Source organism: Lepidochelys kempii, chromosome 2, assembly GCF_965140285.1.
Source record: "Lepidochelys kempii isolate rLepKem1 chromosome 2, rLepKem1.hap1, whole genome shotgun sequence".
NCBI lineage: Eukaryota > Metazoa > Chordata > Testudines > Cheloniidae > Lepidochelys > Lepidochelys kempii.
This window is the reverse complement of record NC_136381.1, coordinates 57,283,539-57,307,362: the sequence shown is the minus strand read 5'-3', so window position 1 is coordinate 57,307,362 and position 23,824 is coordinate 57,283,539. Positions and strand designations below refer to the sequence as shown.

General features: G+C 41.5%; 1 protein-coding gene across 19 annotated transcripts in view; it reads right to left on the bottom strand.

The window, feature by feature from the left end:
* STAU2 (staufen double-stranded RNA binding protein 2) overlaps nt 1-23,824 on the bottom strand; it is a 225,159-nt gene that overhangs the window by 27,830 nt on the left and 173,505 nt on the right. For 2 of the 19 annotated variants that reach the window (XM_078851512.1, XM_078851516.1), the window contains one exon: nt 2,497-2,559. The exons of the other annotated variants lie outside the window; for them this stretch is intronic. In XM_078851512.1, the coding sequence (XP_078707638.1) occupies nt 2,518-2,559 (42 nt within the window). In that variant the 3' untranslated portion in view covers nt 2,497-2,517. The remainder of the gene's footprint in view (nt 1-2,496; nt 2,560-23,824) is intronic. 19 annotated transcript variants of the gene reach the window in all.

The following is a 23,824-nucleotide window of genomic DNA, read 5'->3' as shown; positions in this document are numbered from 1 at the left end:
AGTCAAAAATGTAGATGTATGTCCAACAACTATCCTGAACAGCTGCCTTTTAGGCTGCAAGGTCTGTCAACTGCTATTTTATCATTCCTACTTTACATTTATTATTAAAACTCATTAATTATAGCTGTCAAAAAAAGCTTCTTTCAAAATGTTGCTAGTTACAGAACAGTCTGTCAGTCATTTACGCTGTACTCAGGATATCTGCTGGTTTGTTTGATCACAAGCATTGTACATGGCAAAAAATTCATACTGTAAAAAGGCTTTTTCAAATAACAGCTGGACTGAAAGTTTTATAACAAACACAGGGGCCAAGTCTTTAATCATACAAGCAGTCCTCACACACATGATTCCAAGGGGACTACTCATGTGTGTAAGGATGTGAGAAAGGGTTTTCAGGACTGGGCTGCAAATGTCTTTATCCAGCCACAATAAGGTAAAATTACTCAGAACCAATACATATATACAATGCAACAGCAAATATTGCTGTGATTTACATGGCATAAGATGGTAAAACCTTATGCCCACTCCGACTTAGTTCTAGGAATCTAACACGTAGGGCATATGTTATCTCATGTAAACCACACATTCAGATAAATTAACCACTAACTTTATAAACTCTCCCTCTCTCATCAAAAGGGGACAGAAAACTAAATACTCTTATAATCACACATATTTTAAAGTAAAACAGTATTAATGTCTTTCAGGCATAAATGAAATCTAATGTCAAGCCATACTTAGGAAAAAAGTTTAAGTGGATAAGAGGAGACACCTTTCTTCCACTGTGGAATTTGCCTCAGCCATACACAGTAACCCAAACTCCTGAAGCTAAAAAGCCTATAAACTCTCCAAACCACCAGGCAGATTCTACACACAGGATTGATTATACAGCCAGAGAAGACCATCCCGTAAACACAAATTATAATATAAAACAATGTCAATATGCATATCATGGTATTCCATTATTTCAAATTAAAAATAAAGTGAGCCACTGGAATGACCATCAATAAGAATATTTCTATATTTGTCGAATCATATTTCCCATAAAAGAGAAATCCTCAATTTAAAACTTGAAGAAAGACCACAGTTTAATTCCCACACTGAGCATAATTATCCTATTGTGTGCATGTATCTAATCAGAAAATGAAACTTTGAGATCAGTAGTAAAAGAGAAGGCTTCTCATTGCCTATCAACGTACTCTAGTTCTAGCCAATTTCTGTCCTCATATTTGTATGCTATGTAAGACTGTGCATCCTCATTATTTTAAAGATACATTCTCATCAGTATAGACAGAGGGGCCAAATTTCAGTGAGTAGCATTGTGACCTGATGCACGGGGTTACAACACCACTCACATTTGGCCTGGCTGCCCCTCTCTCCAGATAAACCAGACTTGCAAACAAAAAACTATTTAGTTATTTTGGTGCAAAAGTGTGTGTGTAGACTAGCCCTAAACCTAGAGGCAGGGCATGAGCCACTTATGCAGCTAGGGTTTGCTCGCTCCCTTTCCCCACGTTAAATACCATGCATATGAACACTATATAGGTAGGGGTTTAGGCCAAGACTCCATGCAGTTTGCAAACTCCCAGGTCATATTATCGTTATTCTATGATCACTCCCGAAAAGCTTCTTGCCACTTATGATAACGCCATTTCTTGGTATGGTTCCACTGCAGTTAGGGCATCGTGAGCCCTAAATATTTTGCCCATACACAGTAGAAATGTTCAAAAACAGACTCCAACGAGAGACTGCTGAATTGGAATTAATTTGCAAACTGGATACAATTAACTTAGGCTTGTTTAAAGACTGGGAGTGGATGGGTCATTACACAAAGTAAAACTATTTCCCCATGTTTATTCCCCCCCACCCTTGCTGTTCCTCAGACATTCTTGTCAACTGCTGGAAATGGCCCACCCTGATTATCACTACAAAAGGATTCCCCACCCCCACCCCCGCTCTCCTGCTGGTAATAGCTCATCTTATCATAGAATCTCAGGGTTGGAAGGGACCTCAGGAGGTCATCTAGTCCAACCCCCTGCTCAAGGCAGGGCCAATCTCCAATTGCTACCCCAGAACCCTAAATGGCCCCCTCAGCAATTTAACTCATAACCCTGGGTTTAGCAAGCCAATGCTCAAATCACTGAGCTATCCCTTACCTGATCACTCTCGTTACAGTGTGTATGGTAACACCCATTGTTTCATGTTCTCTGTGTATATAAATCTCCCCACTGTATTTTCCCACTGAATGCATTGGATAAAGTGAGCTGTAGCTCATGAAAGCTTATGCTCAAATAAATTGGTTAGTCTCTAAGGTGCCACAAGTACTCCTTTTCTTTTTACAGTAGAAAATGTGACCCCAAATGCTGTAGAAAGCAAAAAGACCTATTTGGTTCCAGCTCTGCCATATGGGAACTGATAACTTAAGCTATTTTATATTGGTTATTTTATTAAAACCACAAAAAAACCTGAAAATGTATTAATTTTTTTATATTCCCTTACCATTAACTCCATTCCTGTCTTTCAGTTGCAACCGAAAGGCTTCTGACTGGGTATCAACAATGGCTATTCATCACAAAAAAGGAAACAAAAGAAGCAGTAATGAACTGACAAAGCTTGTTAGTCTTCTCCAGCAAAGTTTCAACCATTAGCAATACAGCAAATGCATATCAATCATTCCAATGCAGTAAGAGATCTATTTTCCAGTAAAAGAAGGAAAGAGCAGTAGCTAATAAAGACTGGGCTGTCTTAGAAAGAAAAATCTAACAATCCACAGAACTCTTAACAATCCATGAGTTCAAACACATTAACTAGTAAGAATCTATTTTTTCGTTTTTGTTTTTTAATTAAAAAATCAACATCCAAAGGAAAACATTTCTTGTATACAGGACATTTGTACCAAGGCTGCCTGCCACTCACTCTCACAACCATGTATGCTGCTGTTACAAACATATACAGTAAGACCTACTCTGTCTTAACAGGTTTCAGAGTAGCAGCCATGTTAATCTGTATTCGCAAAAAGAAAAGGAGTACTTGTGGCACCTTAGAGACTAACCAATTTATTTGAGCATAAGCTTTCGTGAGCTACAGCGAAGTGATCTGTAGCTCACGAAAGCTTATGGTCAAATAAATTGGTTAGTCCCTAAGGTGCCACAAGTACTCCTTTTCTTTCTGTCTTAACAGTTGATAATGATTTCCAGGTCTCCATGTCTGGCTATTTGTTGTGCAACTCTTACCATTGTTAACAGAAATTGTGTGTCTAATCCACTTCTCTGAAAATTAAAGTTTCAGCAAATAAAAGAGTTAGAGAATGGCAGAAAATGATGCCTTTGTTGCTGCTAGCAATTAGGAGCTCCCTTGTGTGTTTTATTTGTGGTCATCGTTTTATTAAAGCTCGTCATATATATGGATTTAAAGTTATCTTATTTCCCAAACATTTGGAAATGTTTTTGAACTAACAATTCTAAAAACAAAACACAAGAATACTTATGTGTGTGGTTGGTTGAGTGGATAAAATGCTAAACAGATTTATTAGCCACTATAGATTGGGGAATAGGAGTGGCAGGAGTTACTGTAGCATCAGCTCTGATGTGAAGACTGCACAGTAGCTCCAGTCCTAACTCCTCAGCCTCCCCATGCGTCCCTGTGGCACTATGATGCTGCAGCCCAGCTATTCAGGTTTGGCACTGTGATCAGCATGGAGGACAAAGGAAGATTAACACCAGAGAGAAATAATATGTGCATGTTCTAAGAAATAGTCCAAAGTTGATGATTTTTGAGGGACAGGAAAGTTTGGATATAAGAAAGTCACAAAATTCTATTGGACTTGTGGGAAAAAATTGTGAAAATGCTAGGCAATATTTTTTCTTTACTCTTTACAAAACTATTAAGCACAGGAAAACCAGTCATTACCAAGAAAAAGCAGCAAAAATCAAAGATAGAAAGGGCATTTTTCTTACAAAGCTTTAGTACTTATGGAAGGTCCTGGTGGCAGCTCTAGACACTGAAATCCTCAATTTACTCATAGAAAAGGTGCAGCATGTGATAACTTCCCTCCAACTCTGCCATGCCTCATTCTTGCTTTGGAGTGGCTACCTCTAGCAGTCTAAAGACAGCTCTGCCTCCAGACCCATTTCACTGTTGGGCTTTCAGTTTGCAAGGTTTTCTTGCCTACTGCATACACATGTTATTGCTGAGATACAAAAAATCTGGACAACTAGGATGATCCTGAGTCCATAAAACTGGACAGCTGGCAATGTATACTGAACTCCCTTACAGATTTCCCAGTATAGTTATGATCCTGGGAAAACCGCAACAGGCACAAGTAAGGTTAAGCACTCGGCCTGGTCCTTCACATTGAGTGGAAATAAGTTTGTGTGTCTACTAAATGCTGTCAAGCAAAGGGTAAATAAAGCGTGAGGTGAGGGCAGGGCCGGCTGCAGCGTTTTTGGCCACCCCAAGCAGCAAAAAAACCCCAACTTGCCACCGAATGGGGAGGCGGAATCCTGCCCGCCGAACGGGGAGGTGGAATGATGGTGCAGCTGCCAAATTGCCGCCGGCGACTGAAGAAGAGTCAGACTAATCTGTGATCCTCATTATGCAAATGAGGAGTTTAGCCAAACACTCTCCTTTTCAGCCTTATTCCTGCTAGTAGGCAAAAGTAGCTTGGTAGCTGCACTCTCATGAAAGTGAGATTCCCATGCACTCCCTATCCTGTTCATTTTTTTACTTTGCATTTGAGTGTTTAAAAACACCCAGCACCTACACAGGATCAGACCCTGCGTCTGGTAAGTCTGCCAACAAATAAGCCAATTCAATTGGCAATTTAGTTGATGAGGAATTGGATTGAAACTGCAATCTCTTCTCAGGCTTGCCACTAAATGTTCACCACATGGGAACAACTGTAGGCTTTTATCAACCTGGGCAGGATACAAAGTAATGACACTGAGTAAGGCCAATTTGCTGAATACTCTTAGTTGTAAAAATAAAAGATTTTGAAACAAAGAAACAAAGCGTCTGTCAGATTTTAATCTGTTTAACGCTTTCTGTTACAAGATTCCCTTTTCCCAATCCCAAAACAGGTTAAGTTAACCACTCCTCATCCTCCCTGATTGAACTAACCTTGTTATCCCTAGCCTGATTCTTGCTTGCATATTTATACCTGCTTCTGGAAATTTCCACTACATGCATCTGAAGAAGTGGGTATTCACCCACCAAAGCTTATGCTCCAATATGTCTGTTAGTCTATAAGGTGCCACAGTACTCTTTGCCACTTTTACAGATCCAGACTAACACAGCTACCCCTCTGATACTTAGGGTTGGTCATTCAGGAGTGGCCACAGGCACAGTATTTCCTAATGGGCACACTGAATAAGAAGTCGCCTCACTCCCAGAAATTTTGGAAAAGAAATGGTCCAGTTTCTTAGCATCTTTTTGTTTAGCCTTGACTGGTCCCATCACCATCTCATTGACGAGCAGAGCTACTTTGGATGGAGCTGCTGCAGCCAGGATATCAATAAGGCTGTGTGATATCTCTCTGAGGTCCTTGATCTCCAAGCCTAGGTTTGAAGCAACCTGTTTCAGAAGATGCTAATGGGCCCTGAAAGAGGCAGAAATCCATCTTCTCCAACCCATCCTAATCCAAGTCTCCAATATGGCAACCAGTATAGGTAAGCCAGGCAAGGCGGATTAGTTTATCTTTTGTTTTATGTGAATTTCCCCTGTGTTAAGAGGGAGGTTTATTCCTGTTTTCTGTAACTTTAAGGTTTCGCCCAGAGAGGGATCCTCTGTGTTTTGAATCTGAATACCCTGTAAAGTATTTTCCACCCTGATTTTACAGAGGTGATTCTTTTACCTTTTCTTTAATTAAAATTCTTCTTTTAAGAACCTGATTGATTTTTCATTGTTCTTAAGATCCAAGGGTTTGGGTCTGTGTTCACCTGTACGAAATTGGTGAGGATTCTTATCGATTTGCCTACAGCCAGGAAAGGGCTTGGGGGGATATTTTGGGGAAAGACGACTTCAAGTGGGCTCTTTCCCTGTTCTTTGGTTAAAATGCTTGGTGGTGGCAGCATACTGTTGAAGTCCAAGGCAAAGTTTGTACCTTGGGAAAGTTTTTAACCTAAGATGGTAAGAATAAGCTTAGGGGGTCTTTCATGCGGGTCCCCACATCTGTACCCTAGAGTTCAGAGTGGGGAAGGAACCCTGAAAGCTATCATTGTAATCTAGAAAGTATCTATCACAGTGGCTTATAAATATACAGCATGCCTGGATGTCAGTGCACCCAGCATGTGCCTAAGAAAAAAAATGGTTACTAATATTTCGTAACGGTTGTTCTTCGAGATGTGTTGCTCAAGTCTTGAGGAACTTCCTTCACAGCCCCCAAAAGTAGGAGGGATTGCACCTCCTGGACATGGAGTTGCTCGTGAGAAGGGTCCCTGAAGAGGGACAGGGGTGGGAGGTGGGAGAGAGGGATGAATAAAAACTGACGGGTATATCCAATTGTCACTGTACTCAGGACCCTTTGGTCCGATGTTAAGGATGTCCAAGCCTGGCTGAAGAGTGACAGACTGTCCAAAAATGAAGGGGGAGGGGGGGAGAATCCAAAACAGTGACTGGTACAGTGCCCTCAGGTGCACCTTCAAAAGGCCTGCTTGGGCCTGCCAGAGTATCTCTGCAGCCCCAACTGGGAGGCTGAGGTGGACACGAGTGGCTGGCACTACTTATAACCTCTGCCTTTTTTTTGTAGGGCTCCTGCCTTGGAGATCCTTAGAACCAAGGAGGCTGCTGGGGCCTGAAATGTTTTCTGGCAGCAGACGGAGCATACAGGCCTAAGGATCATAGGGTGGCTGTGGCCCTTGAGTCCTTCAGTCCATGAAGTCTTGTGTCCATCTGCTCCAAGAAAAGGGAGGAGCCTTCAAATGGGAGATCCTGGATTGACTGTTGAACCTCGTAGGGAAAGCTGAAGGGCTGGAGCCAGGAACAGCACCTTATGGTGACTGTGGAGGCCACTGGCCAGGCTGCTGAGTTGGAAGCATCCAGAAACACTTGGAGAGAGGTTCTGGCCATGTTCTTATGGGTTGCAAACTCCTGTCTTGAACTTATTCAGGAAGAAACCTTTCTTCCGAAAAGGTCCAGTTTCTTAGCATCTTTTTGTTTGGCCTTGACTGGTCCCATCACCACCTCATTGACAGGCAGGGCCACTTTGGATGGAGCTGCTGCAGCCAGGATATCAATAAGGCTGTGCAATATCTCTCTGAGCTCCTTGATCTCCAAGCCTAGGTTTGAAGCAACCTGCTTCAGAAGATCCTAATGGGCCCTGAAATCGTCCTGGAGAACTAGGCTGCTGTGACCCGCAACAGCCTCATCTGGGGAGGCCGAGGAGGCTTGTATGGAGGAGGGGCTCCTTCCTCTTCCTCTACTATGTCCATTGGAGGCATCTCCTTCGGTACTAGAGTCTGGATCCAGTGCTGAGCAGGAAGGAGCAGTAGCCTGTCTCTCAGAGACCATCAAGTAGAAGCGGTGGGAGGAAGGCCACAGTATGGGGGGAAACCCCCAGCGGTTCCAGTAGGGCCACATATTGGCCAGCAACCTGCTGGCCAGGTGCCCACCGGGTGACCAGCAGTGAAGCTTGGTGGTGCATAGGCTGGGTACCAATGGTGGGCTTTCGGTGGTACATAGGGTTACCCTTTAGGCTCCGAAGAGGATTTCTCTGTCAGCAACCACGGTGGAGCGGTATCTGCTTCCACTTCCATATAGTGCCTGGGTTCTGGGAACCAGTGGTGTGCCAGGGAGTGGGATGCTGGGATCAGGTAGGGCTTTTCCCTGTGTGGTGCTGGGAAGGTGCCTGATGCACCCTGTTCCCTCCTGCTTCCAGATGCCAGAGTTGGTAGGTGCCCCGGTGGGGTTGGAGTGACCAGAAGAGAGAGAAGTTCCCTCGTCACCTGTAAAACCTCTGTGGTTGACAGCACCATCAGCCCACTGGTACCACGGTGGCTGCCTGGTGTCAGCGGAGGGTCCTGCACTGAACTCAATGCCCTTGGTGGAATTGACAGTGATGACACAGGTCCAGGGGTAGAGCGGCAACCTGGTGCGGGTCTCACTCCCCCTCCCCGCTTGTCTCTCTTTTGCACTGGCTAGCACCCTCTCTCAGTGTGCTGTTTTTTGTGCTTTGTCCTTGGCACCAGGGATGGAGAACAGTGCCAGGAAGAGCTTGGTGCTGTGGGAGTGCTTCACACTGACATCGAAGTACTCAGCACAGAATCGGAGGGGCAGGTCTGATGGCAGCTTCCATGAGGATAGGCTGATGTCCCGGTCTTTCTTAGTGCGTGGTCTGAAGTGTCCTACAGATTTTGCACTTGTCCTTTACATGAGTTTGCCCCAAGCACTTTAAGCAACTGGAGTGTGGGTCACACACAGGCATAGGTTTGCCACAAGAGGCACAAGGCTTGAAGCCTGGGAACTGGGGCATGCCTGGCCCCTGAGGCGAAAAGTCTCTCAACGATAGGAACTATATACACAGACTATATACACTACCACTACTTGCAAAAACTATTAATAAAGAAAGAGTCTGAAACTACTGGGAAGAAACATTGCCAGAGCAAGAAAGAGTCCTTCCAGCAACTGTCACGGTGGTAAGAAGGAACCGAGAGGGTCCAGGGCCAGTGACACCCCTTATACCGGTACATATATGTGCTGCTCCAGAGGGTGCTAGACCCAGTCCATCGGATACCACTAAGGGAAAAAATCTCTGGCAACAGTGCACGTGGCACGCACACACTTAGCATGGAATGGACATGAGCAAGCACTCGAAGAAAAACCTCAATCTCTTGAGATGGCAAAGCTGCTTAGAACCAGGCACCAAGAACAAGAGCATCACCTTCCCTTCTCAGCTCCTATACAGAATCAGTGGGTGAGATCCTAGTATTGTCTGTCTCATGTCTGTGTCTGGCTTTAGCTGATCAGCAAATGAGTTGTTTGCTACAAACAGTTGTAGATGTTTTTCTATAAGGACAGTAGGTTTTATTCTGCATGATTTCACATGCCTTCTTGTTGCAAAATTCTGAATCACCTCGACTTGAAATATTTGGTTTTATATGCAGTAGCGTCTTTTATGCTAAAAGATATCTCAAAGCACTTTCAAAGGATGAAGAAATTACGCATTGGTAGCTTAGTTGCTATGTAAATAAATACACTCTCCAAAAGCGTACTACAGGTTTGGAGATTATAACCTTTTATTTTATTAAATCCCAGGATTATATCTCCTAATCTCTGTGACAAACTCTGTCCCATCTTCTGCAGCTACCTAGAGCCCCAGCTGGAGCAGAACAAATGTGGGTTTTCTGTGCAAGGGGAAGCGGAGAGCAGGATTTGGGGAGACCATGCCAGAAGGGAAGGAAGCATGCTCCTGTGTGTTATGGAACCTGGTTTTGCAGGAGGCTTCTGGCTCATTCCTTTACAGCTGGGGATAGCAGCCTGGGTGAAGCACGTCTGGATAGGAACAGGGTCAAGACCATGCATCTCCCGCTGTATGAACCAGCTGAGCATCGAGCCCTCTTAGTGGGAGGAGCAGAAGCAACAAGGCTACTGCGGCAGCGGCACAGCTAACATGGGACCTTTGACCCTGACTTCAGGTCGGTGGGCAATGATGGGGGGCAGAGAGGGAGGGGGCAGGAGGGATCGAGGGGCTAGCCTCTGCCCACCCGCTCCAGGCCAGCTGACTTGTGGGGGAGGGGCGAGGGATGCTCTGAACAGGGCTCTCCAGGGGCCCTGCGTGCGTGCACCCAGCTCCAGGAGGAGATGCCACTCTGCAGCGTGCACGGCTCCCAGCACCTGTCCCTGTCACACCACTGCATGCCGGGCCCCACTTCCTGAAGCAAAAGGCCTACATTTTTTGATGATCGCTGCTGCTGGGCGACTAGAGTCAGCCAACCGGCTGCCCTCCTCCTGCTGCGGCATGCACATGCATGGCACACTTGTCAGGTGCTCCACTGCTGTGCGCTGCTGTCCCTCCCCCTCCGGTTGGGCCGGGGGCATGCGCACACAGCGGGTCTGGGCAGAGCTAGTGCTGGGGTGGGCCTACATGCTAAGTGGGTGGGCCACAGCTGCACGGCTACAGCTCCATGGCCTAGGGAGAGAAATCCTTTTCCCCGTGCTCCATGCCTGCTTCACCAAACCCGGCTACTGGGGCTTGTTGTGAAATAAAGGATTTCTCTCTTTGAAAAGAACTCGGAGATCTTTCACTTGGAACCAAGAACTGCCATAGTCAGGCAAAAGATACCTTCATTTAGCATCTCACTTGAATGATGGCACATATAACAAGGAGGCACACTCATCCACAGTAGTGTGGATCTACACCCAACCTTAAGTTCCAAAGTAGGATTTGAACTCACAACTTTATAGCCCAAAAGCATTATCTTATTTATTTCTGTGGTTTTTTATGTTTCCGTTTGGAGTTTCCAGTGATGAGACAGCCATAAAACATGGATGAAAACATGCTCATTTTACAAAAAGAACACTATTGCAAAAGGAAGACACACAGTGGTAAGGCACAGTATGTATAGGAGAATATTCATCATTCATGAACAATCAAAACAAAACAAAAACCCCAAAACTAAACACCAAACTATTCTATGCTGAAATAAGCAGTAACAGAGCCCAAGTAACCTTTTAGAGGGATAAAAAAAAAGTTCAAAGTGACTCAAACCACGCATCATTCAGATGTAAATTTTCCAGTGACACAGTTGAACATGAGAGTTAAGAACAGAAAATATATTATACACAGGAAAAACAAAGGATCTGCAAGAATGAGCCCTAATGTACAGACTAAAATCAATTTACAGGGCTGTTGCTCCTGACCTCTTGAGTCAGACTGTATTGTCCATAAGCCAATGGCTAGGTACCAGTGTTCCCAAATGTGCATCCCAATTCAATAGTCATTCGTAGCAATAAACTGCATGAGGCAGGCCTCAAGCCCAACCCAAGAAGTGACTTAGCTACTCAAGACCCCCCAGGTAAGAATGAAGGAGATATCTAAACACATATCAGTCTCTGAACAGATTCTTGGAGCATCCTATCTGATAGAAATCATTCAACAGATCTCATATGGGATCTCACTAATAGAACCAAAAAGTAAAAAACGTCCATTTCCCCTAGATTCATAGAATTTTAGGTTAGGAGGAACCATTATTTGATCTAGTCTGACCTCCTGTATATCACAAGCCATTACATGTCTATCAGTTAACCCTATATTGAGCCCAATAACTTGGGTTTGACTAAAGCATAGCTTGAGTTTGGTTAAATCATAATTTCCTGAAAGGCATCCAGCCTTGATTTAAAGGCATCAAGAGCTGAAGCATCTGCCACTTCCGTTGGTAGTTTGTTCCAATTGTTAAATTATTCTCGCTGTTAAAAATTGGTACCTAATTGTCTGGCTTCCAGTATCGGTCTCCCCAGTATAATATACACAGGGGTAAAATCAATCTCTACCCCTAGTCTCTACTCCCCTGTTTATATAGCCAAGCATCACATTAGCCCTTTTTGCCACAGCATCGCATTGGGAGCTCATGTTGAGTTGTGTGACCCTTATGACCCCTAGATCCTTTTCAGAGTCACTGTTCTCCAGGCTACAGCCGCCATTCTCTTGGTTTGGCTCCATTCCTTGTCCCTAGATGTATAATTTAGCATTTGGCTGTGTTAAAATGCCTTTTATTTGAACGCGCCCACCTTATCAAGAGATCTAGGTCACTGTGACTGCCCCGTTCCCATCCTTATTTATCACTCCAGTAATTTTTGTGTCATCCACATATTATATCAGCACTGATTTTATACTTCCAGATCATTGGTGAAAATGGTGAATAGTGTTGAAGTTTGAAAATTCAAACTGACCATTGATGCGCTTGTTCCTGTGTGACTGTTGATAGGGAACTGGAGCTCTTTTAGTGCAAAACTATTTGATTTGTGTGCACAAACGTGTGTGCATGCCTGCCCTTTTTTGTGGGCACAATTAAGCGCATACTCAAAATCAGAGGTCAGCCTACAACTGTTGGAAAAAAAGGCCTAGCACGTGGCATCTTGCTTATATTTTAAGGTCTTCAACATTTGGTATTTCTTTTTGCTGCCAGCTTAAATGGCTCTAACAAAAGAAAAATGCTGGGTACCCAATCTTAATGCTATTCCAAAGACACAATGGTTATGCGGGAATGAAAGATGGATATCATCAGCAATACGAATTAAAGCCACAGGACATTGTGATTAGAATTGTAGCAAGCCTAAAACTTGAGGTCAACATAATATTGCCTCAGTTCATTAAGCCAAAAAATCTCATTCCATTCTGTTGAAGGCTTTTTAAGTGTCCAAAGAGATCCTAACTAGTGAGCTGATTGACAAGAATTCACTAATAATGTGTAAAGTGCTCAGGGCATTAAAGCAAGCAATCAGAATAATAACAAATCTGTTCTGGACCTGATGTATCATTTGGAGCTATATATTTTCTGGTCCTATGATCAGAAACTTGAGACAAATGTACACCCTGTATATAAAAGGGGTATACTATAGGTCAGTAGGACCTTCAGAGCTAGGAAATTTCTTTCCTTAAATAATTTTGTGTTATGAAGTAACATACTTTTGTATAATAAATGAATGGGAACACTTTCCACATAAGGGAAATAATGGCTTACTTAAAGCATGAGTTGTCTTTCATTGGACTTTTATTGCTTTTTTAAAAATAGATTTACTATATCAAACATGATTTGTTCGCCTGAACCCTCATGCTTCCCTTGCTTCAGTGACTCAAATCAATTTAGGCAAAATATTAATACAATGCAGGATCAGTAGCACTATAACAATTGTTCATAGATTTCAAAATATCTGTCACCTATATTTATGATGGTTTCTTTTAGATGTAAATTGAATGACTGTCCTTACCTCTTGCTTCTTATTATTAGCCTAACAATTCAGTTTCTCTCTCAAAATTAATATAAATTGCATCTAAACTTCATAATAGCTGTCTGCACCATGTATCAGTGAAGAGGATATTCAGGACTCTGTATTCTGTTTCTACTTAGTGTGGAACAGGATCTGGCCTATTATGTTCAGTATGTGGAATTAAGCTAACAGAGAAAATCAGTTTCAACACTGAGAAATGTCTGGTATGACAAAAGATTTACCTACAAAATGAAAGAATAAACAGAAATAAAAGAGAATTATCATCATTAATCTCAAATAGAGTATTAAAAATAAACAGCTAAGTCAGTTCTGAAAATTCAAGTTTCAACATCATCCTTACTTAGCTACAGTATTATTACTGGCCCAGGCCACATCTTGGTTTTGTTCCCATAGTTTTGCTTAAGGTTTGTTTGTTGATATATAATCCCAAAAAATCATTCTCTGAGTTGGGATAGGAAAACAGCTTAGACATCCACCCCTTCCTTTGTAAAGGTTTTCAGAAGAACCATTGCATTTGGTCAGACATTTGTGTCTGGGCTCAAAATCTGGGCAGAGCAAAACCTTAATTCTTTCAAAATTATTATCTTAAATACAGGGAACTGCTCTCTCAAGCTGCAATTCTGACCTGGGAGGCTGGAGAGAGAGATCAGGATTATATCTTCCACTACAATGGTATTGTAGGTTTTTCCACATGCCCCACTATATTATTATTATAGGTTCCTCCATACTGTACTCCTGTAAGTGCATTCGCTGTACATTTCTTTTTTTTAGCAGTCAGTTTGCAAAATAAGGGGAATAGGTAATCCATGAAATTAATCAATTTTGGGGTCCCGCTGCCAGTAAAAACAGCAGAATCTGCATATTTTTGGACCTTTTTGGTTGTCTGTTTTTCCATCTTGTGTTCTACTGCCTGATTGGTTACCTTGTATTAACATCCTGTACAGCTCAGCTCATACAGTAAAATGGTTCTAGGAGTCTATCACTTTATCCATGGAGTCAAGATGCTGATACTTACCTGGACTAGTACCTTTCTCTACAAGAAATCATATTGAAATCAATAGGATTACTTGAAGAGTAAAGATGAGAGAATAAAATGGTCAGAATCTGATCTTAGGTGCCTTAAATGCTCCTTTACATGCAGACTGCGAACCTGCTACTCGTGTTGGTGAGCAATTACTGACAGCACTACATTTGAGTAACTGCTTACTCTGTGTGTGTGTGTGTGTGTGTGTGTGTGAGAGGGAGGCAGACAGACGCACACGATCTGGCCCTTTGCTTGCTATATTTTTCAGATAAACATTTCATTTTCAATGCCAGGCATGGAAAAATGCTAGGTGTTTGTCTAATTTTGAATTATTGAATTCAAATATTTTCCAAAGTATGTTTGTCCAATTTACAAGCAAATAGATGAAAGTGTCACAGTAGGGCGAAGACAGGGTAGCCTCTTTGGCAGGGCCACTTATCTTGAAAATGCTACTATTTTCACTTCCAAATTTGGTTCTTCTCTATCCCTGCTAGAAGCAGGATGCCCTCATTCCCACACACAAAGGACCAGCAATGGTTGTGACAAAGAGCCAGGAAAAGGAACTCCATTTCATGGCAAGCCCCAGCCCTCTGTCCTCTTTGTTCTCAATAGCATCCATCCTATACTAGGAAGAAGCACCTTATGAGCTGTTTTCAGAGGCTGGTACCTGCTCTCCGTTTCTGTTAACCTTAAACTCAGTTTTTCAAACTTTTCTGAAAAAAGCCCAAGCATTGCTTCTTCATTTCCTCTTGAAATCATTTAAAAAACTTCTCATAAAAAATAATCATCAGTAGTTCCGCTGAAGTGGGAAGTGGAGAGGGCAGCCCTCGATGCTGATTCAGAGGCAGCCACCACACACTGTAGAAGTTGCTGCCAAAAAAGGATCAAGTTTTCATTCAGGTATTATCATGCTTAAACAAACATGAACATACCTCAAAATTCCAAAATGGTTAAAAAAAATCCTCCTCCCCTACAAAAGAAAAAAGCAACCAACACTGAAGTTGAAGAGGTGGAATTCTAAACTCACACCAACTTATGCCGACACATTTGAATAGGAAAAAAGATGTCCTTTGTACAGTTATTTATATCATTAGCCTGCAAACAAGAATCACCAACTCCAGAAAAACTAGATGCCATCCACAAATCTAATAGCCTCAGATCACTTGAGAGTCTCTAACAATGAATTTGCTCGGGAGAGGCTACCATGATTTAGTACAGTAAGAATGAAGAACCAGAAAAAGCAGTTTGCTCTTCTATCTACAACTTTCAAAATAATGATGGCCATTCCAAACTGGTGCAAGCTACAGCAGCTCGGAGGCTGCACTGACATATGCTGGGGATTGGGGAGCCCACAGGTTGTCTACAACCTTCTTTGCCCTACCACATACCTTTTGGGTTCTGCGCAAATTTCAGCTCAGCCAGACCCAAGGACCTGGCCCAGAGTGTGAAAACCATCTCAGAGCAGACAGGCCATACAAGGTCTTTTGCACAAGTTAAACTCTACTTAAGTCGCTCATGTAGATCCTTGAGTTTCACTGTCAGTATCCAAACCACCCCTTCAAAAATACATTTAACATTTTCAGTTCACAATTCAATTTAATTTGAAGAAAGGGTGAATTGCTATCCATCCCTTGTCACGAGAGAAAACAAATTGTTCATAATAAGTGACTGTAAATTTACCTGTCCTTGGCATTTAGTGGATTTTTTAAATCAAACACAAAATTCAGTGACTAATAAGTTGAATGTACTCCTACAGTATTACTGAACAAAAACATGCTGTAGTATATTGTAGCTGAATTTAAATATAAACCTTAACTTTATTGATTTAAAGCAAATTATTTTAAAGCATATAATTTCTGGCAACCTAAAGTAAATCCTTCACAAACCAAAACACTGGTAGTCAGACCTTATTCATAAATCTGATTTTATTTTTATTTTTGGAGTATTTACTTATATATATGTGTGTATATACATAAGTTTCTACACTTGCCCTGAGATGCCTTGGAAAAAGGAATGCAAACTGACAAAGCTTCTTTATTTCCAATTATTATTCTAATTACTTATCCCAGAGTTTGGATCATGATTGCTTCTATTTACACTCGGAGCCTACAACATTGTTCTACTTCTGCATGACTGCATGTAAAACAGACATTTCAGACAACCATAAACAGCTCCTTTTCCTAATTAGACATTCAGAATTCTTCAGTGGAAACAAGAGTAACATCTTTTTCAATAACAGGCACCTCAGCTGGAAAGTGGTGTTGTACACTCCCATTCACAATAGAAGTGACTGAAAGTAGAGGAAAGCCCTAAAATAAAGACTAGGACCCATTAATGTATTACATAGGCTTTAGAAATAAAGCATATTTACAGATGTGAAATATTTAAGAGAGTGCAGCTCTACTTTAGCAGATTAAATTTATATTTATTTATTTTGGATCCAATTAAAATTATAAAAAGAATGAGCCACTATTACTATAAAATAACGACTGGAGAAGAACACAGTGAAATAATACATAGGTAATTGTGACTGTTTGTTCTGAAGGTTTTTAGGCAACAGTGTAAAAGTGAAATACCAGATTTCATTAATAAACAAATCAACATTTTATGTCTTGTTAAAATGCTTTTACACCAAGTACACTTAGCGAAACAAAATTTTCACATCATTATATGTTAGGAAATGATGCAATTAAGTAGAAGTGACAGTCAAGTTTGCATCCGAAACTAAGGATGGTTAATGGGAAGCACTGACACAAACTGTTTTTAGTCACAGCATAAGAAACCAACGTGACAGTGACATGCCCTAGAGTCCTGATTCAGAAATCTTTGAATAACGAATTTGCTTCTTTGTACATTGTAGAGAGAAGTAACAATAATGAATTACCCAAAGAAAGTTTGTCTACCCTAATAAATATAGACAAAAAGAAGGGCACAAAGGATTTATAAGCAGCAGTACTTGATTTCTGAGGAAGCTAACATAATACTGGCTGCTCATTAGGTGAGGTGTTGAGAACCTTCAAATTGAATGGACTTCTTTTGGTGCTGAGGGTGCTGAGCATCTCACAGGTCAGGTCTTAAATAGAAGAACTATTATATACATATTCAGGACTTCTATGATTCATCTTGAAGATTTACAAGTAACCCACAGTTATTTACAAGTAACCCACAGCTGCAGAAAAGGCAGCAAGGCTGTAGCATATGGCAAAAATTTTAATTGCTTTTAAAGAACTTTTAAGTGGCTTAGCAAAATATTACACGACCAACTTCTTCAAAGCTGTGTGTAAAATATAACTAACACACTTTGGGCTGATCCTTCAGCTTCAATTAACGCCAACTGACAGTAATAGTAACAACTACAGAACTGAGCCCATAGTTATTACAATGATAGCATTTATAATTACAAAACAAAATCATTGTTACTGTGTGTGGTAGTGAGTGAAACTTTTTCAGATTCTGACAACTGAAGTAAACTTTGTATATTTCCATAACTAGCAAGACAAGCCCAGATCCACAAAGGGACTTAGGCAGTGCGACACTGAACATTGCAACACCTAATTTTTAGATGATAGAAAACCACAGGAACAACAATATGATCCACGACGCTTGAGTTAGGTGCCTAGGTTCCCTATACAACCTAAGCTAGCCAATGGGAGATGTTGACAACAGGGTTGTCTGTTAAGGTCCACCCCCTCTCAGCCCCTCTATGTCTGGGCTGCAGGGAGGTACTTGTCTCTGCTCGTGAGACACAACTGGGCACCCGTCTCCTGGAGACTGAAGTCACGATGAGGTGGTGGTGCTGCCGCCACCACTGCCTACCTTATCGTTTCTAGCCTCGTGGTTAGAGTGCTCAGCAGGGCTTTGGGAGACCTAGATTCAATCCCCTGCTCAGGCAGAAGGAAACGATTTGAAAAGAAGTCTGCCACCTTTAAAGAGAGTGCTCTTTGGGCAGGCCAGGGAAAAAGGGGTTTGTGCAGCTTGAGGAGAACATTTAGGCTAAAGTTTATGCCCGGGCAAACTCCAGGAAAAGGTATATTGTGGGCCTGTTCTCCACTAAAAGGTCAGCCAGAATCAATTAGCCTAGTACTTTGTAGTCTTGTACCTTGTGCAGTCCTTTACACCTGTCCATCTGGCTGGGTAACATTTTACAGTCAGTTTGCACTTGTTCTGCACAGGTGTAAGTTATTATACACAAGGCTGTGAAGAACCAAGCCCCCACTGTAGAGAGCAAGGTGAGCATTCCATCTGCTACAGTAAGTACCATAAAATCTATGTATCAGACCGCTATCAATATGTACATAGAGCAACCTGTCTGATGGATATAGCATTGGGGGATGCAATAGGAGATTAAATAGTTCCCACAACAGGCTGTGCTTTTTCCCTTGTAGGCCTGTGCCCAGATGGCCCATTTATCCTGGAGAAGGTCAGCCTGCTGCTCAGTCAGTATACTCAGCCTTTGGGGTCTTGTTTTCATCGGAAAGCTATGAATATTGTCTTTTAAACAGAGCTCTCAGCACTGGAAAAGTAACACAACAGAATCTGCTGCTTTTTCCTTTCTAAATTCTTATAGTCAGACCAAACTAATCGCTGGTACAACTCCACTGAAGTCTATAGTGTTACACCAGGGGTGAACCTGGGCCCTCAAAGTTTAGGTGGTAATTCCAGGTTTACTCTATCATACAGCATTGCTTATTCACCTATTGTCAGCCCACAAAGTTTTCATTCAAAAGAGACATTCTTGCTGGATTCCCACCTCTCAACGAACAGAAATTAAATTGTTTACTTGCAACCATGCATGAAGACATTAGAAGTCAGCTGCTCTATATCTGCAGCAAAGCCTAAGGTTAAGATTAAAGCAGTGTACTGAGCCAAGTAAATTGACCTAACCAGCAGTTTTCCCTGGAAAGAAGACTGAATAGGACTGTAATACCTCTCCTAATTTCCATGTGTCAGCACCAAAGATAACATTTGATATTTGCTTTGCATAATTTACAAGGAAAAAGAAAATAACATTTCCCAGGTGTGTAAGTTATCTTCATGATAAAATAGTACAAAAAGGGACTGAGGTAGCTGGAAATGTATAGGAAGGAGGCAGGAGTAATCAAAGAGAATACCGTGTGAGGAGCAGTGGAGATGGGCTGCGAAGGGAGTGTTGTGTCATCAGTCCCTTTCTTTTTATATTTTTTTCCTTTAGTGAATTTACAAAGGGTGTTGAATTCAGAGTGCTGGAAACTGAAGCCCACTGGTTTTCACAGAGGTACAGCATCGGCAGTGGCATTACAATGCCATGCCAGTGTGTCTCACCCCAGCCTTGAAGTATGGAGGGTAGCTGCAGCTGCGCCAGTCCCAGGATATGAAAGAGACAAGGTGGGTGAGGGAATATCTTTCAGCGGATCAACTTCTGTGGGGGAGGAAGACAAGCTTTTGAGCTACACAGAACTGAAGAAGAGCTCTGTGTGGCTCAAAAGCTTGTCTCTCTCACCAACAGAAGTTGGACCAATAAAAGATATTACCTCACCCACCTTGTCTCCCCAACCCTGAAGCTCAGTTTCCATGAGCATTCAATCCATGACCCTGCTGCTAAAATTGCCAACAAAGCTTATTAATTATGAGAGCATGTTTTTGTAATGTTGACACCTGTCCTCTAGAAGCTAGTTTAATTCACAGCTCATTTCACAGAGGCCTCCTACAGCCATCAAATATTAACAGCTTTGAATCACTACTGCCTGCCCCTGGGCCAGATTTATGCAAGTGACTACTAGTGCCCCTGAGTCATCCAGGCCTTCCCTGAACCGCACAGCAAATGAATGATGTTAGTTCTGTCATGCAAGAGTGGTAGTAGTTTCTGGTTTTGAAGTGAAAACTAAATTTTGCCTTCCTGTCTGATAATCCATGAATTGTTCTGCATCCATGAGGAAAAAAGTGTGTTTGGGTTCCACCATCAACAGAGAAATGAATATTCCATATTTATTCTTTCAGTTATTGCTTTAAGAGTCACCTGTGCCTTCTGACAACGAGAATAGGCCTGATGACATAGACTTGTAGGAGCTGAAAGGCCCAGAGCCCTTCAACTCTGTAGCCCCACTTTGTGCCACAGAGCATAATTGTGTGCAAAGAGCAGCAAAGAAGCCAAGGACTGAATGGGCATGGACACTAGATACATAGGATGAACTACACTCTTATCCCTAGACTTAAGAGGCTGATAACAGGATTGGGGTCACTGGTGGGGCAATCTGTCTGCTAAATATGTTCTGCGTCTGGTAACTTCAATCTCCAGTGCTATCAATCTGGCACTTTTTACCAGCCCCAAATTCACTTTTAAGGGAAAAAACAACACAATGTTATGGGCTACAATTGCTCCACCTGGGAATAAAATTATGCGGCTCTATACGGTTGGCATGATATGTAACTAGGAAGTGTTAATGCATTAAATGACATCTTTAATTGTTGATTATTTTATATGCTTCTTTGACTTTTTTATATAAGCTATTATGGGAATAAAAAAATCATTGAAGCATATATTCTGTGTGAATGTAGACAACATCTGTGTAATATAGCTACCCTGAAATATAGTATAGCTTACTTAGCAATTTCTGACTATTTGGGTTTAAAAGTGAAGTATATACATGTGTATAGAAAAACCTGAGTCTTAAAAAAAGAGCCTCTTACAAAGACACTGCAATTTATCTGGTCTCCAAATTATTCCTAAAGAAGCTCAGAGGTATAATATATTGATATTAATCTTCTATTCTAGTCTTGGACTACTGCTAAACAGAGGCGTCTCATAATGTAGCATTATGCAGTATCTTTGTGACATGGACAATTATCTTAGAAACTCAGGGCCCAACCCGAGACACTTGAAAATGGCTTGATTTTCAGAAAGTGATTGTTCAACACAAGAAAAATCAGCTCCCTTTAAGGGATTTCCGGCTGGGGCCCCCAAAATTGAGGCATCCACAATTACTAGTCACTTCTGAAAATCTTGGCCTGAGATCTTTCTTTGTTGTTCCTATCAGCCTTTTTCAGAACTACATTCCTAAACTCTTAACAAATGTTGAGCATCTTGAAGCTCAGCACCTTGCAGAAGGCCCTCAACAATTCATGGGATCAGGTTCAAAGTTGAGAAGCCCAAACTACTTTTAGTCTGCAGATATTTTTTTAAATGTTGACCAAGATCTGTGGAGATTGAATGCTAGTTTATTAAACTAGTGCTCTTCCAAGCAGCTACAGAGAAGTCATACTACACATGTTCAAAGACAGCAACACATATTTTGTTAGATAAGTATCAATAGATGTGTGCAATGAAAATAAAAAGTACAGGAAACAGGACAAACCTGATTAGAACTGGAGGCTTTGGAAAGGGCCTGTAACAAATCATGCTACTTTCCACCTCTAATAAAACAAAAAGCCTTCAAGAAATACAAATGTGACCTAACTCTTTGCCTGCCAAGATAGCCATTTAAAAAGAAAAAAATCTTATTAAAAATTGAGGCAAATGTACTGTTCAAGAACTGAGACAAGGGGGATGAGGTAATATCTTTTATTGGACCAACTTCTGTTGGTGAAAGAGACAAGCTTTCGAGATACACAGAGCTCTTCTTCAGCTCTGTGTAAGCTCAAAAGCTTGTCTTTTTCGCCAACAGAAGTTGGTCCAATAAAAGATATTACGTCACCCACCTTGTCTCTCTAATATCCTGGAACCAACACCACTACAACACTGAAAACTAATCATGAACTGCTTATTTTGCCCAGACAACTACATATTCAATGTTTAGAAAAGAGTATCTCACAGGTTGGGAAGTGAAGGCGGCTGCAGTTTAACAAGATCAAATAGAAAAGGAGTACTTGTGGCACCTTAGAGACTAACCAATTTATCTGAGCATAAGCTTTCGTGAGCTACAGCTCACTTCATTGGATGCATCCGATGAAGTGAGCTGTAGCTCACAAAGGCTTATGATCAAATAAATTGGTTAGTCTCTAAGGTGCCACAAGTACTCCTTTTCTTTTTGCGAATACAGACTAACACGGCTGTTACTCTGAAAGATCAAATAGTGACTCCTGAGTAAATTCCATAACTTACATATTATAAATTACAGTGCTGGTACTTGCAGAGTAAAGTACTACTCAGCATGAGTAAAGGTGGAAGAATACAACCCTAAAAGTTGAAGGTCAAGATTTTCAAAAGCGGTAAGTAATTATGAGTGCTTCAATTTTGGGGGGCCCAACACAGGACACTTGAACCTGGCTTGATTTTCAGATAGTGTTTGGTTCAACATTTCTGAACAATAACTTCACTTTAAGAGGTACCAAGCTGGGCCCCCCAAAACTGTGGGACCCACAATCACTAGTAATTTTTAAAAATCATGACTTAAGATCTTTCTGTGTTGTTCCTATCAATCTTTTTGAGAATTACATTCCCACAGTCTTAATGAATGTTAATGAAATGGTTGATGGCAAGTTTCTAAAAACAAATCTTATCACCAAATAGATTCTCTGGTATCTTACTTAAATAACTTCATTCCTAACATGCTCAGTCTTCATAGTCTGCTAAGATTTTGGTACAAATCTTTAATTACTTTTTGCTAAAAACACAACTACCAGGGCTCAGTTCTAAGGGCCTAACCTTACATTACATTATAAATTACATTATAAGGTATACTCAGTTTTCTTGATATTATTCCCTGTCAAATGCAAAATGACTACATGTGAAAGTACTAGTATTACAATATAAATAAAGCTAGTAAAACCTAATATAGAGGTGGAACCTAAAAAGCCATCAGATGCACATGAACTCTGCAAAAAACTATAAGCAGTCAGTTCCCTCACTATCTATTACACGGAAGTTCTATGAATAAAGGCTGCATAGAAATATCTGTGTAAGGGCCAGGAAATTCTGAGAAGGTCCCCTTAGAGTTTCAATTGCATTCTTCCACCAGGGGTTGCAGGTAGTCCTCCACAGGGAAGAAAACTGGGATCATGCCCACAAACTCTGCAGATTACCCAAGATGCTTTGGGATCTGATAGGGGCATAGGGTCTGGAATCTCTCCACTAGCTCAGAGTGCCCTGCAGTTCTGTCCTTGCTCCTTGGCAGCACAACTCCAATGGAGATGCACTCTCAGAGACTCCAACGGGTGCCTGTTCCTGAGACCTTACCCCATCTTTTAAAGGGTTTCCCAGCACAGTGTTGCACTCTATTAACTTTCTTCTACTCTTTGTGCTGGATGCAGGGGGAAGTAGAGGAAACACACAATCTGCAGCTTTCCGGGCTCTACCAGTCCTTTCTCAGCCCATTTACTTCCTACTCACAGATCTCTGGACTCACAAATCAGAGAAAAAAGTGACATCTAGTGCAGAGGCCATTAACCCCTGTGTTACCACAATGTGAAGAAGATTCACGCATGAGCATTTTTCATGGAGGATCCAAAGTGTACAATCTGGCTTTTACTTATTTATATAAGGAAGATGCTAATATCAGATATTTTCTATGGAAACAAGATCCAAACTTTAGTTGAACTTGCTAATATCTTTATCTTTCCCTTGTGATAGGAATGGCTATGCCAGTTTTTAAAGGCCGAATCCAGTTAAAAATTGCGAGCTGCTAGATCATGAAAGCTTCTTAAGCATTACAACCACAAAGACTGCTCTTTATTCGTAGGGGGAATTAACAGACATTTTTCCTTTTAAAAAGCACCCAGAAAGTTACATACGAAATATCTCCATCAAAAGAAAGTTAGGGCTGTCTACACACGCAAGTCGTATCACTTTTAACTATCCTGGTGTAGTTATTGTGGTACTACACCTCATGTGGATGCAGTTTAGATCAGGAAGGGGAATAAGATATACTTGTATAAGGCACCCTTATA